The following is a 17,828-nucleotide window of genomic DNA, read 5'->3' as shown; positions in this document are numbered from 1 at the left end:
CTCCCCCATATACAGTACTGTAAGCTAGATATCTGCAGTAATTATGACAAACCTGCTTATTTCTAAACTTTATTAACAGAACATCCGAGTGTTCAATATAAATTTACCAATATTTATTGACCAATTGACCAATATTTAACTATTTTGTGAATCCAGATGTAGTTATGTTTTATACATAATAGTAATAAATTGCTGTATATTACTATAATGTCACAATCTCTAGCTAGAGTGCCCATGTGCTCCTCTAGAGGGCAATCCATCCCATACCTTTTCCACTCAATCCCAGACTCCATTTCCCATAACCCACTGCCTAGGAACTGATTAGGAGGACTATTTAAGTTGGATACTCTCACACACTCATTGCTGTGTCATGTTTTTGCTGTTAGCAGACAATTATAAGAGTATACTTGCTTCTCGTGTGTTTTCCTGGTTTCTTAGTTTTTGCTTTGCCTGTGTTTTGACTCTGGACTGTTTCCCTAGTTTGGGATTGTTTGCTTCCTGCCCTGACTTTCACCTATTATTTGGATTACTCTTTTGTCTTGCCTTGGATGTAGTTGTTTCCTGTTGTTTATCCTGTTTATTTTGATTACATTCTTTAATAAAGCTCGCATTTGGTTCCCCTACTCAGTTGTCACCCCGTCCGTAACATATAAACTATTAAATATATAATAGTATAAACGGGCCTAAAATGCTGCCAGCTCTCTAGGATTTGGAATACAGCCATTACGTCAGTGTGAAATAGACCTTTTTAGCAGCTTTAGTCGTATTGTGGAGCACATGGGACAGATGTGAGTGCATAATCACATGTCATATGGTCCCTAGCCCACCAGGAGCATCTGGAGGTGCGATATCAAACTTCTCAAGTGACACACCGTGACGGCAAGTGACATTTTTCTCTCAGTCAGAGCTCAGGGTGATTCATGTTCGCTTAATGCGTCACAGACAGACTGGAAGGTCATGTCTTTTTCACTTCGAATAAGAAAAATAAACTCTTTTGTTAATCCTGCTCACTTTTCTACCTAATATGCCTTCCAGATGGTGGTACAGCTTAATCATCATCAATTCTGATGCTCAGTGCAGCCTGCCAGTGATGGGGAATTGCCCTCTGCTGCCCTGTGGGGCTCTGTTCTTTAAGCTTTACGCATTGAGATGCCAAGCATGTGTCTGTGTCGGACAGACAGTCCCAGTGGTTTTCTGTGGTGGGTTGTTATGGTTAGAGAATAACCATGCAAGCTCCAATTGAAAGAACAGCTTGATAACTTGAGAACTTGGTTAGTATGATGGAATATCTAAAAGACTAAACAATAAATAAATTAATAAGATATAACAATAAAATACAATTATTCATAAAATATTGTTGAAAATACAAATAAAACAATAAAATATTGTTGAAAAATACAAAATATGTAAGTTTTTCTGCAAATACATAAATGTAAATAAATATATTTTTTATATACACAGAACGAGCGAGAGAGAGAGAACAGTTTTTTTGTAATATATATTATATATTAATATAAATATTATTTTATTATTTTCAACAAAGATAAAGTATTTCTCTATCTAATGCATAACTGGGGCTATATATTGTAAGGGGAAAACCCCTCTCTAATGCTTTTTCATCTGTAAATAAATAGAGAGAAAGAAACAGAGAGAGAGAGAAAGTATTTTTTGTATTTTCAACAAAGATAAAATATTTATCTATTTATTTTGTAGGCTGTGAGATATTACACACACACACCTTTTTTATTAATAAAAAAAATTGACAGACAAATCTGTAACTAGGGCTATATATTGTAAGGGGAAAAAAACTCGAATGCCTTTTCATCTGTAAAAAAAAAAAAAATAGATTTTTACTTTTTTGTATTTTCAATGAAGATTAAAAATATATTAAAATGCATTTGAAATGTGGAATCATAGTGATATAATTGCATATTTATAATACAAATGCATATTTCAGCAAGGAATATATTGAAGTGGGACTATATATAGTATGGAGGGAAAAACCCTCTCTAATGCCTTTTTACTGTAATGCTTCTTTATTTAGCTAATATGACCTGAGAGACTCAAATTACTTAAGATACTTCATTTCCACTTTCAAATTAAAAAGCAAGTCAGAGAGGTTTGTCTGTTGAGAGAGAAAATGAAGTACAGGATGACTCAATGGAGAAAGGTCAAAGATTCAATCTTGATGGTAGAATACAACACTAAACAAGAGGAAAGAAATTGCTTTAAGGATGTTAATTAGAGTGAGCTTAGGTTTGAACAAGGTATCCGAGAGCAAATTGTCAAAGTGTCAGCAACACAGGTCTTGAGATGTATCTGACAATTCAATCTCCAAATGTTACAGAGTTCTCGGACCATAGAAATAATCATGTTTTCTGCTCAGCTCAAAGAGAGCGCATGTCCGATGACCTTAAAGGCATCTCAGCATATGCTGCATTACAGCAGTGATGTCACCTTCAGATGGAGCACATCAAAGCACATTCTTTCAACTCAGCTGAAGCTCTGATGAATTTTACAGCAAGCATCCAGAGCAAAAAAAAGGGGGGAAAAATGACTTCTTACATAAACAGCTTGATAGTATGTTTTGGAAATCAAGCAACAAGATCATTCTTATTTGTCAGACAGGCTACATTATGACATTCAGAATGGAAGAGCACAGCTATCTTCTGTCGGCTTCCTAGTGGCACTGTGGTTGCCGCTGGTAGCTGATTTTTCATAGTTTCCCACTTTTGCTTGCACTGCTATTTGGCCTAACCGTGATAAATAGTGTGGCTCATTCAGTCTCTGCACTTTGCCTGCTCACGTTGGTCTGACCAGGTGAATTCCAATCTTGACACAAGCTAAGTGTCAAACTGGAACAACATCATTAAACACTTGCTATGTGCATCATCTGATCTGATTTCTACAGTAATGCTACCTCTGCTAGCCATGGTGATGATCTTAAGAATAAATAATTCATTTTTTGGCTATAAAAATGATTAAAAACTATTTCCTGTGGTCTGAATTTGGATTTCAAGTTGTTTTTCGTCATTCATGATACAACTTGCATGTAACATCATGTAAAGTATTAAAAATCAGACTGAAAACAAACTGTAGATCTTTTTTAATTTTCCAGTCCACAGCAAACGAGATGCCACTGGGAGAATAAGACAAGGTAATCTTTAAGGAGAAGTAAACAAGACATCTATAAACGTGTCCCACTATGGCTTTATTAGTACCTGTGAAATACGAGCCCCACAGAGGCACAAAGCAGAAAGCCATTAAACTGCTCAGGAAGGCCATGAGAGCTCGGCAAAGCCCATATACATAAACTGACACGTGGATAGGACAGCCTACATCTCTTTCTCTCTCATTCGGAGCCATAAAAGTTGACTTTCTCAGACATCCTGCTGGCCCCGAGCCAAGTGGAGGCATAATTGAGCAGACTTTCTGTGCTTATATATATAATAGTGCTTTAATAGAATGGGATTTCCTCCAGTACTCGGTCTTCATTAGTTAAAAACAAGAGTGCAAACTCCATGATTTCTGAATTACACTAATTTCATTATTTACTCATTCTTACATAGTTCCATACGACTTCCTTTCTTCTGTAAGGTACAAAAGAAGATATTTTTATGAATGTTCATGCTGCTCTTTTCCATGCAATAACTATGAATGGAGGTGACAAGCTTCAAAGAGGATTCCAAAACACCATAAAGAGACTTGTGCACTGTATTTTAAGTTTTCTGAGGACATTTCAATATTGTGTGAGGAACAGACCAAAAAGTAATTGTGCACGTCTAATTTGTGAATGGATCATTCATCGAATCTGTTGATTCATTCTTTAGTCATTCATTTGATTCATTTTCCAGTTTTATGAATCTTTTTAATGAAACTTTTGATTCATTACCCAGTTCACTGTATGAACCTGACTCATTTGTTCATAAATTGAATTGATCTGATTCTTGAGGTCAACTCACTGACTCAATTTTGAGTGAAAAGCTCACTTGAGAAGGTGGCGTCACTGAATAACATCTTGAATTTCCTCACACTAAGCTATTATACGGGTTCTGTGTAATACAGAGTTATATAGACTATTTATTGTACTTTAATGGCACTTTTGCAGCTTTATTGACTGTAATTGCATGTTAAAAGAGCCATCAATCTATTCTTCATAATTTCTCTTTTTATCTTGCATAGAAGAACTAAACACCATTTTGGAACAACAAGGTGAGTAAATCAAAACAGTTGAGCTATTATGTTTATTGATATCATGGAATTTTTGAGAAGATGCAGTGGAATGGGAACCAACAGTTCTGGGAATTTTTAATGATCTGAAAAGCTGTTACAGCAGTATGTTAACACAGGCACAATAGTTTGTCTGGTTCATTAAGGAAGTTCAGACAGCTGTAAAACCCACAAATAAGCTTTACTGGGAAGCGTTTGCTATTATCTTTGGACTATGCATATCTACATAGCCAATCCTGGGAGAATTTGCCCCATCAAATTAGTAACAAATGCGAGGACTTGTATATGACCAGCAAGATAATAAATACTTTCATTTAGAAATTGTGGAGGACGACAGGCAAAATTGCTTTGGAGGTAAACAACTCCTCAGCTTCAGAGAGAAGCAATTACTGCTGGGTTGTTGCATGGGGGTACAACCAATGTGTTTCACGAAGACGCATACTGGCTAATAACAAGAAAGTTCGTATCATATTGCTGTAATGGGGATATGTCTGGCTTGACAATGCAGGTGGGCATTGATGAAGCAGCTGGCAAAGGCTTCAAGCGTTTGGAGCGTGGGGTTTACGGAGCGAGCTCTGCAGAGCCCCTGACTGCAGTTTGAATTCACAGGCAGATCCGTCTATAACTACCTTTCCAAAGAGTCAGGTGATGGTAAACAAATGACACAATAGAAGATTAGACACAGTATCTCTGGAGGAAGAAGGGAATGGTGATGGTCTGGAAAGTGGTGTAAATGCTAAAAGTCGAAAAGTCCAATGTAAAACTGATATATAGCTGTAGTTCAAAGGCAGGATCCCAAGTTCAATGCCTTAAATCCCCACAATGCATTTTTTCTCTAAAAATAAAGACACTGGCTGCATCTGAATGCCAAAAAAAGTTTCAAACACAGTTTTGTCACATCGACTGTGACTTCTCTGTTGTTATCATTAATTAAAATGAAAACTATTAATAAAAAAATCTTTGTTACTTGAAATAATGCTGAAATAAAACATAAATATTAGATGAAAAACTACAAACAAAATTTTTTAAATGTTGCCTTAACTGAAACAGGTTTATGGAGGACCAAACCTCCATAAAAATGTAAATGGAAAAGTAAAAATAAATGAATAAATAAATACATGTGGGAATAAATTATTCTAAAAAAAAAAAACGAATTCATAAATGTATAAATAAATCTAAAAATAATATAAAAATGAATTAGTGAAAAAATAAAAGTTAAAAAAATGTTTAAAAATGTATAAAAGCAGAAAATAAATTAAGGGGGGAAAATTTAATTTTATTACAAATTAATCATTTATTTTATCAAGTCGTTTATTCATTTATTTATTTTCCTATTATCACATTTATTTATCTATTTATTCATTAATATATGTATTTATTCATATTTAATTTATGCAGGTTTGGTCCTCCATACAGGTTTAAGATGAAGTATTAAAATGACTAACAAATAAAACAAGTTATAAAAATATTTGTAATTATTTTACATTTAAAAAACACAGTTGAAATGAAAACTGAAAATATAAAAGCTAATTTGAAATATTAATAAAATTATAATAGTATACAAATAACACCAGCACTGACAGGAAGACATTGGAAGCCTATAATATCCCACAATCCTATGTGTGCCCTGCAAATGGCTGAACAAAAGCAAATGGCATTTGATAGAGTGATTGAAAGAAGCGATTATAGCAGTTTTCTCTTTTTGTCCTTTTCTACGCGTACTGTAGTCACATTTTTATTTTTTGGTTATCCCTAAAGCTCACTGGAATTCATTATAGATCATGAGATATGACACAACATGGCAACACACTGAAACTGCCTTCAGTTCTGGACGCAGCCACTGTAACCTACAGTCTGTGCCTAGCAATTAAATCTACAATGGCAATAAATGAGAGATAATATATAATTAGGCACTTCTTTTCATGCAGAACTTCAAAAATTTAATAAATAAGCAAAAACCCTTTGAGTGAGAAAGTTTTTCCAGCAACCTAATAAGCAACAGCTACATTATTTCCCCAGTTACCCAGTAATAAGTCACCCAGATGTGTCTCTTTAATATCTATGGAACTGAAACAAAGGTTAAATGTCACATATTTATGTCTCAGTGATATAAGGAGTGAAAAAAGACCTAATTGTGAATACGTATTTTTTTAATTTGTGGCCTGGATAATGCACAGAAAAATGCTGAAGGTGCAATTAAAGGAAAAAGTGGAAAATTATAAGGTTATTTAACAACAGTCTCTCACTGTACACTTTCTTACATTTACATTCATACATTTGGCAGATGCTTGTATCCAAAGCAACTTCGTTCAAGGTTTTTGCTTGCCTTAACATGCACCATTAAATACAATTTACATCTGGACTGAAGGTCAAGGAGCTCAAGCAAAGACAGCCTTATTAATATGCATAAAACTACTGAGGGAAGAATACGTACAGCTGATGGTGATGCCCAGCTCTACACCTGGCTTCTTTGGTAGCTTCACATGGAAGGTTCCACTGCTTGGGATAACCGATTCTGGATGAGACAAGGACAGAAATACAAAAGATTAATTTTTAGATGTAAGTCTATCCATATCGTCACTGTGGAGTATAGACCATTATAGACCATTTTGAAGCTGAAAAGTGGAGAATCAGGCGAATGACCAAACTGACATTTATTAGAGGGCTAGTTCACCTCTAAAGGATAGTTCTGTCATCATTTATTCATCCTTGATGACCTATTCCAAACCTGCATGATGATCTTTTTTTCCGTGGAAAGCAAAATAAGATGTTTAGTAGAATGTCCAAGCTTTTTTTTTTTTTTCTTCATACAATGAACATGTGAGGTTTTCATGGGATGGAAAAGAGTAGCTTTTACCGGCTTTGTTTTACATGCAAGAAAGAAAGCAGAGTAAATGGCAGCATAACATTTATTTTTTGGGCGAACCCTCTCTTTAAAGTGACTCGGAGAGACCGCTGTTAAAAATTCAGTCTTTCTCTCAGGCATAGATGTAGAAAATCTTTCTGACAGAAGCCCAGAAAGCTCAGTCTGGGATAGAGGGGAGGAACAGAAAATCTCCATAAAATATGTCCTTCTCCTCTGGGCAGTGAGTCAGAATCAAAAAGAATGACAGAAGTGTCAAAGCACTCAAAGAAAGAAAATGCACTGCTCTCCAGTGACCCGCCATGTCACATAACGACCTCTGCTCTTGAAATGATCATGCAGAATAACTCAAGCCAACTCATTTAATCCAAATCAACAAAACTGTCTTTTAAAACAACCACTTGGTCTGAGCGATAAAGAATATCGTAAGAGCAAAAACATGGTAAAGCTGTTCTCCTTCCAGCCCTTCCTTTCAAAAGCAAATGTGATAAAACATTTACATTTTATTAGATTGCACAGAAAATTGACATTCAGTTTTCAAACTGCGTGTTGCAAAATGGAAATAAGTGGGTTTTGCAATTATGGTACGTTCATGTCATGCCAAAAATATGACAAATATAAGTTCCCAAATTCAATTAACTAGTCTGTTAGGTTTTACATAATTAACATCACTGTTCAAAAATTAGAGGTTGGTAAGATTTTTTTATATTTTTAAAAGAAATCTCATGCTCAACAACAAAGATTCAGTAATAAACTGTAATATTGTGAAATATTATTACAATTCAAAATAATGCTTTTCTAAGATGTAATTAATTCCTGTGATAGCAATTTTCAGCATCATTAGTCCAGTTTTCAATGTCACATGATCCTTCAGAAATCATTCTATTATGCTGATTTGTTGCTCAAGAATAGATAATTACGGAGACCCTAAGAGCTCATGGTGGTGGGAGGAAAAAATATTTTTCAAATCTTTTGCGTTCAAAAGCAAACATCTTTGTGAGAGAACGCAAAGTTTTGCGAGGGAACGCAAAAGTTTTGCGAGAGAACGCAAAAGATTTGAAAAAAATCACCCCGAAATCTTTCCACCACCATGCGCTCTAAGGGGCTCCGTAGATAATGAATAGAAAGTAAAAAAAATAAATAAATATTTATGTCAAACAGATTTTTTTTTTCTTTCATTGGTTAATGGACAGGAGGCGGTCTGTGTGCTAGTACCAGAAGTCTGTGACTACCCTTGAAGTAGTCAGAAACACAGTTTAAAAGATTCCTGATAAGCTAAATAAAAGAAACTAATTAAATATCAAACCAAATTAAACAAGACAAAACACTAGGATGACAAGCTAATTACAGCGCGTCTCAAGGAATACAGACGTTCCACACGGCCCATACTGTGATTACACTGCCAAAGCACAGCATGAGATGGAAAAATGAGAGAATGTGTAGTGGATTTTCAGATTAAAGTATATTAACAGTATTTTCATGCGGATGTCTGTCCGGAAATAGTAGCTACCTATTAAATCACAGGCCACTTGTCATGCAGTACTAATAATTTCTATGCATCAAACACATTCCAGAAGGTTGGGCTTTCAGAATTATGGCATAACTTTTAAAAATAAAAATAAAAACTCTAGTACAAATGCAGGATGTGGCCAGATGGATCTTTCATTCCCAAACAGGTTTGGAATTGATGAATCGGTACGTGTCCCCACCTGCTACGTCAAACTCAATCTCTAGTGTGACTTTGCTGGTGATGCTTGAGTCCCTCAGCAGCTGATTGGTCTCCTCCAGCGTGCTGTCCTCAGTGGGGATGCCGTTTATTGACAGGATGCGGTCGCCAATCTGCAGGATGCCACACCTGTGCACAGAGAGCAGATTTAGCTCCATTCCTCTTACACTGGCCAACAGACTAGCTGTGCTGAATGCATAAAATAAAAATTATAGACTGGCATAGAGGGAGACAAAAAGAGGTGTTGGGACCCAGGAAATATCTCAAACTGACCAGCCAAGCACTTATATTATGCCAGCTGGCGCCGTTAAATAGACATTAGTGAGTGGATGTGACACTTTAGCCAAAAATACAAATGTCCTCTTAGCTCAAGGTCAGAGTAAAAGCTCTTTTTAATAGCTGAGGGAACAAAAACTCTTTATTGAATTCCAAAATGGCGTTTGAGCCAAACAGAAGCAATATTGCTTTTGCTTTCACTGCTAAAAACACCAGCAAAGCTGGTCACCATAATGCATATGCTGTGTTTTGGATGCTGGTATCCAGTGTGGGCTGCTAGCACCACCACCAACAAAAGTGTAAAGCATTAAAACGTGTTATATTGTGATTAGCCTCAAGAACCAATGGCGTTTGATGATTTTAGAGCTGCGCTGTAGGAAAAGATTTACTTTTAGGAACTTTTTTGTTCTCTTTAGAGCTCGACAGCCCCAGTTACAGTATAGAAACAGATTCAGCTGAAAACATGCATACTATTTTTTATATATATATATATATATATATATATATATATATATATATATATATATATATATATATATATATATATATATATATATATATATATATATATAAATAGCCAAAACACTGATATATAGTACATAGTAAAACTATTAGGGAAGTCGTGTTCACCATACTTGGCCGTATGTCACTTCACTAATTCACTAATATTATTCTGTAAATTACTGTAACAAACCATAATTTATTCTATTCTATTCGGTCTTACTCTGATGCTATAAAATTTTGTATATTTGCAAAAAGAATGTAAAACCACACAGGTGTCTCCACAAATGCTCTAATGAATCTGTGAAATGTTTTTGTGAAGCATTAAAATGATGCACAAATCACAAATTGATTTTCAACAGTTTGCTGTAAAGTAAATACACAGCAAAAGCTACATTATTTTAAAAAGTCTTCCCAGTACTGAAAAGTGTAGTTAAGTTGGCAGCATCTCATCGCTTGTTCCCCAACTCCGCTAGGTCTTTATCAAATCACCAACATTAGCAGGTTTATGTCCATCACTGCAATTACAACTTCAGCTGGCAGCGAGTCATCCCTGTTGCTTAGGTCAGTAATTACAGTGAAGTTGGGATGTAAATCCACCTCAGTCGACGAGTAAGTTCATTTGGATGGCAGCTGAGGCTCCGCTGCTCAGGTAATTATAGTTAAGTGCTTTGCTCTATCACGTAACGCCATAGTCAATCACAGCCCAAGCAGCCTCGAAATCAGATAGTCACGGCCAGGCACATATATCATGGGCGATCATCGCATTATATCATGGATGAAGTTGTGGCTCTGCGGAGGACAAGTTCTAAGCGTTGAGAACGGTGCAGTGATGTAATAACTGTGGGCTTTGGGATGTGTTCAGATAATCAAAATTAGATTCGAGATTAAATATTCAAGATTCCCAAAGGGAAATTCACACTTCTCTGATAACGCAAACAATTAAGCCACGCCAAGTGCTCCGATCTGAGGACGGATATCTGGAATATTAAAACCCAGAGTTTTAACTAGGTCAAATGAGGCACTGGAGAAGCACTGGAGATTAATAAAAATCATGTTCGGAGATCTTACCGCTCCGCTGGGCTGTCGGGGTCTATGTAAGCGATGAGCGGCGGAGAGGACAGGGTTTCCGTGGCAAAGACTCCTCCCTGAAGCTGGATCCCAAAGCCCATGATGGAGTCGCTGATGAGGGTCACCTCTGCTGTTTCTGTGTGGACCACCTGACCGGCCAGTCCTACGGTACTGGAAGCCAGAGACACTAGAGGAATGAAAAACAGAGGACAACATGGTCACAAACAGCAGAAAGTAGATTTTGGGGGGCTCAAAAGGACCATCCCTGTTCATATGGAAAAGAGCAGCTTGAACATTCTACTAAACTTCTCCTTTGGCCATCAACATAAGGACAATAAAAAAAAAAAAGTCACAGGTTTGATAAATCAACCAAAGTCTAGTGAACAATCCTTTCAAATGTTTCAAACAGCTCTTCTGTATGCATCTCGGAGCAACTTTTCACAGACTAAAAGGCTGTCAAGCCATGTGAGTCTTAGTAGTGACTGAGCTGGATTTGTGCCCTCGCTGCAGATAAAAATTCAATATGCGCGCTAGTATCTTTGGGCCAACTAGGTTCGCTTAGAAATAAGAAAAGACACTTTGATATAGAGCTAGTGTATTATATCGTAAATCAGACCACAGGGATTTGGGGAAACTCTTTCAGTAGATAGTACAAATTATGAGGTTGTTAGAACTTCCTTATCTCTTACGGGTCTGTATCTGAAATGACTGTATTATACAGTACTTTAAAATAGTGTTGTCTATATATATATATATATATATATATATATATATATATATATATATATATATATATATATATATATATATATATATATAGTGGTGTGAAAAAGTGTTGCCCCCCTTCCTGATTTTTTATTTTTTTGCATGTTTGTCACACTTTAATGTTTCAGATCATCAAACAAATTTAAATATTAATCAAAGATAACACAAGTAAACACAACATGCAGTTTTTAAATGAAGGATTTGTTTTATGAAGGGAAAACAAAATCCAAACCCACATGGCCCTGTGTGAAAAAGTGTATCCAAGAGGTCACAAAAGACCCCACAACAACATCTAAAGAACTGCAGGCCTCACTTGCCTCAGTTAAGGTCAGTGCTCATGACTCCACCATAAGAAAGAGACTGGGCAAAAATAGCCTGCATGGCAGAGTTCCAAGATGAAAAACGCTGCTGAGCAAAAAGAACATAAAGGCTCATCTCAGTTTTGCCAGAAAACATCTTGATGATCCCCAAGACTTTTGGGAAAATACTCTGTGGACTGACGAGACAAAAGTTGAACTTTTTGGAAGGTGTGTGTCCCATTACATCTGGCGTAAAAGTAACACAGCATTTCAGAAAAAGAACATCATACCAGCAGTAAAATATGGTGGTGGTAGTGTGATGGTCTGGGGCTGTTTTGCTGCTTCAGGACCTGGAAGACTTGCTGTGATAAATGGAAACATGAATTCAGCTGTCTATCAAAAAATCCTGAAGGACAATGTCCTGCCATCTGTTTGTAACCTCAAGCTGAAGAGAAATTGGGTTCTGCAGCAGGACAATGATCCAAAACACACCAGCAAATCCACCTCTGAATGGCTGAAGAAAAACAAAATGAAGACTTTGGAGTGGCCTAGTCAAAGTCCTGACCTGAATCCTATTGAGATGCTGTAGCATGACTTTAAAAAGGCGGTTCATGCTCGAAAAATGTGGCTGAATTACAAGAATTCTGCCAAGATGAGTGGGCCAAAATTCCTCCACAGCGCTGTAACAGACTCATTGCAAGTTATCGCAAACGCTTGATTGCAGTTGTTGCTGCTAAGGGTGGCCCAACCAGTTATTAGGTTTAGGGGGCAAGCACTTTTTCACACAGGGCCATGTGGGTTTGGATTTTGTTTTCCCTTCATAATAAAAAACTTCATTCAAAAACTGCATGTTGTGTTTACTTGTGTTATCTTTGATTAATATTGATTTGATTAAATTTGTTTGATGATCTGAAACATTAAAGTGTGACAAACATGCAAAAAAATAAAAAATCAGGAAGGGGGCCAACACTTTTTCACACCACTGTGTGTGTATATATATATATATATATATATAAATGTGATAGCAATTTTAATGCAAAAATAAATAAAAAATAAATAATGCAAAAATAAATAAATAAATAAAATAAAAACAATACCGTTATTTTAACAATCAAATTGTTTGCACCAGTATTATTTCTGACTGCTACCTCTCATATTTTTATATATAATTTTTTTAATAGTTTGTTTATATATTTCTATTGTCAGTTATAGTCTTAGTAATTTTAGTGTGTCAACTTAAACTTATTTTATTTCAGCTGATTGCCAAGGCAACATTTCTAATTATCATTTAAGTTTTCTTTATAAACAGTTTCCTTATCGTTACATTTTATTTTATTTCAGTGTTATTTCAATTATCAAAAATATTTTTTACTAGTTTTATTTAACACTATCACTAAGCTGATAATTATTTTTATGCTATAACAGGTAACCAATAAATTGCCAAAATTAAAATTATATTTTATTTTGTAAATTAAATTAAGTAAATAAAAAATAAAGAATTACAAAAAAATAAACAGACACAAAGACACCATTATAATGTACATTATGACAAGGAGATATTCATTCTGACATTTGCTATTGTTTTTAAATATGAACTTTCAAATACAACAGAAAAAAACATCTACATTTTAAAATTGGAGAAATGAGCATGCGCTGACATGAGCAATATTGACTGATAATGTTAACTAAAAAAACTGTATATCTTATCTATATCTATTAGAAACTCAAACAAGCCTGTGAAAACAGACAAAGCTTGTTGTTTTCACTGCACTGATTGAGAGCGTTTAAACCAGCTTACCGAAAAGCAGACAGGCACATAAGCATAACCAATGTGATTTATACTCCGCGCTGCACCCCATTTACGATTGTCTATATCAATAAAGTCTCATGGGATACATCTCAGTTGCAAAGCCGCACATTGTTACTGGGCAGCAAAAAGACCCAATTTTGCCCAAGCTTACTGACGACATGTTTGTTCGCACTGTGTGCTTTCAAAGAGGCCAGTGAAAATGCGCTCTTATACATGAACGTCCGTCACACCCTTGACTGACCATGCTTAAACCGTCATCCCAAGCACCAGGGAGCACAGACGGTAACCAAGAGGTCTCTTTCCCCATAGACACGTACGGAAATCTGCCTCCGGGTTATCGATCGACGCCAAACCAGGCCTGCCGTATTTTTAAAGAGCCTGTTATACTCACCGGATCGCTCTACTGTGACTGGAGAGTGAGTCTATCCGAGATTGATGATCCTGCTCACGGGCTAGATTTACTGCACCAGACACCTTTATTGTTTTAAATGCGGTGACCTTTCCTTTTTTATTGGGTGTGAGGGATGGGAAAGGGAGGTTAAGGTGACGCAGATGAGGATAGGACACCTCTTAGATGTGGAAACGCTTTCAGGTACGGGTCTGTGGTGCACATCGATCAACAACCGTTTGGGACTCCTCTTGTCTGAAACACTGAAAATGATACTGACTGGTCTTTTCACGAATGGCTCAGGGGCCTGCAGACTGTGAATTGACCCGACAGGTCTTTGTGTGCTTCGGAGTCTTGCTTCGCGAGGCGATTCGGTTAAGTGGTGTCTTCGGTTTGTGGTAGACTTCAAAGACTCTGACAGACAAGGAAGCACCTGAGGGGTCATCGTCGACATATCTCAAAGAATCGCCAACCAGCTGACTCTCTCTAGCTTGTTCGCTTCCTCCTCCTCCTCCTCCTTCCTGCGAGAAATCTTCATTTCTGCTTCCCACAGACCAGTGAGTCAGCTGTAACTCGAAATCCTTAGAATGAGTCAGAAGAGTTTTGAAACATCTTTTCTTCGGCAGAGAACAGATTTTGGCAGTTCTAGTAAAATTGGAAAATGCACCTTTGATCTCAAAGCCCTTAAATTGCGTCATTGTTTCGGTCGGCAGGATCTGTTCTAAGCTCTCTCTCTCTATATATAGACATATACTGCTGTTCAAAAGTCTGGGGTCAGTAAGATATATTTTTTAAAGACATTAATGTGTTTATTCAGCAAGGAAGCATTAAATTGATTAAAAGTGACAGTAAAGACATTTATAAAATAAACTTTCTATTCCTCAAAGGATCAGAGTTTCACAAAACCATTAAGCAGCACAACTGTTTCCAACATTGATCATAATAAGAAATATTTCTTGAGCATCAAATCAGAATATTAGACTGATTTCTGAAGGATCATGTGACACTGAAGTGTAATGGCTGCTGAAAATTCAGGTTTAACGTCACAGAATTAAATAATATTTAATAATAATAATTCTTACGAACATAAAACGTTCCATCAGTATTTTATGTATGTATATAGCATGTGGAATCCTGAAATATATTGACCTTTTCAATTAAAGAATATAAGATAATATATGAAACTGACAAAAACAAACCAAAATTAAGTAACTTATGGAGTATCAAGGAAATGCATTTATATATATATATATATATATATATATATATATATAATGTATGTGTGTGTTGCATGAGTTGTGTGTTGAAACCCTGAGTAACATAAAAGGAACATGGGAAGAAGAGTCTCTCAAAATTGTGTATGCCGTAGCCCGACCTGTGTCTTGCAGATGATACCAGGAACCTTAATATCCTAAACACTGTCCTTTAATATAATCATATTTTCCACTAGCAGAACGTATTAGCACCTCAACTGACAACTGCATGGAAATCATAAACGAGGACTATGGCATTAGCCAACAATTAAATTATGCTAATATTCTCCTGGTGAGAAGACATGGTGCTAGTTCGGTCACAGTACATTAAACGCAGAGCGGTTTGTTCCGGACCACAGAAACGCAGAGGGGAACTTTAAAATTAGCATGACACCACTTCCAACAGAGGTAAACAAGATTTAGAAAAGACATCAGTGAAAGCTTTTTAGAGTATCCCCAGCAGGAGAAGAGGAGACAGACTGAATGTGTCTGATAATGGGGTGACAGTTTCCCCTCACATTCACCACTTCATTTACTTGGTGTTTGAATTGCAGTAGACATTTTCCACAAATGGGGAACAAAATTCTTAAAAAAAAACTTTTTCAACAAACAGTCAGTGATAGGAGGTGCTTAACCTAGTTAACTAGTTAACTAATTATTATATTTTCAGTTTTCCCTGTTTTTTTGTACATTTCTAGTAAAAAAAAAAAAAAGAACCAGGAGAGAACATGTTGAATATGTATCCATTTTACACGGGGAAAAAACCCCAAGTGGCTAAAATGGACATTAATATTATTAAAACGATTAACTATTAAATATTAGATTTATTTACATTTATATTAAAAATTTCAAAATAGTTTTTAAACCCTGATTTTTTTTTTAATCAATAGAAAATTAAACAGGATTGAACTAAAAGGAAAAAAATGAACAATCAATAGAAAATTCATCGGGATGGAACTAAATGGACAAAATGAATAATCAAAATTTAACAGACTATAAAATGCCATTATTATTAGTATGTAGGCTAAGTGAGTAAATAAAATATATGTATAATATATCATAATTAATAATAAATATATAAAATATTAATTATTACATTAATATTATATTAAAATATAGTATTATACAATAGTAAAAAAAACTAAATGGACAAAATGAACAATAAAAAAGTTTGTATAAATAAATAAATTAGTTAATAAGTAAAATAATAAATAAATAAAACATTTAATAATTAGATTGTGAACAAAATCCTCATTTTAAGGGAGTTATAAAAATATTTGATATGTTTAAAACTAGCTACTTTTCATGCTAGGCTAATTTTATGTCAGTTTATTTAACATCTAATAGGTCTCACAACAACATGCATGGGATTTGTCCCTCTAATGCTTTATAAAAAGTAACAGCACACTGAATTGTACTAGCAAAAAGCACAGTGGAAATTGGCAGCAGTTTTGTGACCTTGTGTTATCGCTCAGTGTGAGGAGATGGCTTGGCATCTCACCCAGACGTGTCCTTGCTGTCTGATGGGTGACTTTCAGCATGTATCTCCTTTCCTCCCTCCATCTCTCTCTCTCTCTCAGATGTGTTGAACAGTGTATGTGAGCTTTATTCTGTCCCTGTGAGCCAGTGACAGTAAAGGCCTCAGGAGGGACTTTTAACAAACCAGTGCCACTTTGTATGCTAGAAGACGTCACTCAAGCAAAGGCTGGGAATGTTGAATCAGCTACACAGCATGCAGTGAACCCATCCTCGTTCATTTGCCTTTGTGCTGTAGTCTGTCAGAACAGATCCTGGGCAAATGGATTCCTTGATTCGACTGCCACGGCTCTGTGCAGAGCTCTCTGGACAGTGAAATCAAGGTGCTTTGAAAATAGGGCTCATTTGGAGCATCAACGAAATTAATCAAGCTTTAATTAAGCTTTCAATTTGGGCCAGTGAGGCAATGAACAATTTGCTGCCCTCTGAGCTTCACAGCAGTGGGTTGAAACAAGGTGATTGCTGATAAGTCGCTAATATTCATTCGCATTTTTGGGCAATTATCAATTTAAATTTGATACGATTTCAAGCATTTTAGCAAAAGGTCATGAAAAACAAAACAAAAAAGTCAAGTGTGTCCAAATCAGTGTTATTGATAGATGGATATATATATTTTTTTTTAAGTTTAAGTTTTCATCTAATATCTATGATTTATTTATTTATTTAGGCTTTAATTTAAATACTGAAATTTTTGCTTGGGATTTAACAGGAAGCTGGTTTCCCAACATGACCAGATGAAGATTAGCAGACTGGTCTAAGGTGTTTTTTAAAAGGAATACAAACTGTATTTTACAGGACATAAGCATATGTCTGCTGTGTTTGCCTTTTTAACAGTGAATATTGTTTATTATGCTATGATATGATCTCACTCTGGCGTGCTGCTCTGTCTAAGCGTGCTTCGTGAGTTAGAGTAAAATCATAGCTGAGGAAAGACTCAATGCAGCTATTACAGACCCATTATGAAAACATTTTTCTAAACAAACGGTGTCTTTGAGGGGCCATGCACATGCTCGTGGCAGTAAAACTGAAAATAAATTTGTGTAATAGATGAGATGCTCTGTTTCTGTGCGGCAGGTGTATTTGACAAACACAAGAGGAGAAGCTATTAAC

At 35.8% G+C, this 17,828-nt stretch overlaps 1 protein-coding gene across 1 annotated transcript in view; it reads right to left on the bottom strand.

Annotated features, from left to right (window-relative positions):
- grip1 (glutamate receptor interacting protein 1) overlaps positions 1–17,828 on the bottom strand; it is a 269,102-nt gene that overhangs the window by 25,083 nt on the left and 226,191 nt on the right. The window contains exons 12-14 of the mRNA XM_079398707.1: positions 10,668–10,854; positions 8,803–8,948; positions 6,665–6,745 (exon numbers count right to left, since the gene is read on the bottom strand). Of these exons, the coding sequence (XP_079254833.1) occupies positions 6,665–6,745; positions 8,803–8,948; positions 10,668–10,854 (414 nt within the window). The remainder of the gene's footprint in view (positions 1–6,664; positions 6,746–8,802; positions 8,949–10,667; positions 10,855–17,828) is intronic.

The sequence above is a fragment of the Barbus barbus genome, assembly GCF_936440315.1.
Source record: "Barbus barbus genome assembly, chromosome: 39".
NCBI lineage: Eukaryota > Metazoa > Chordata > Actinopteri > Cypriniformes > Cyprinidae > Barbus > Barbus barbus.
The sequence above is the reverse complement of the archived record's forward strand: the minus strand, read 5'-3'. Positions and strand labels throughout refer to the sequence as shown.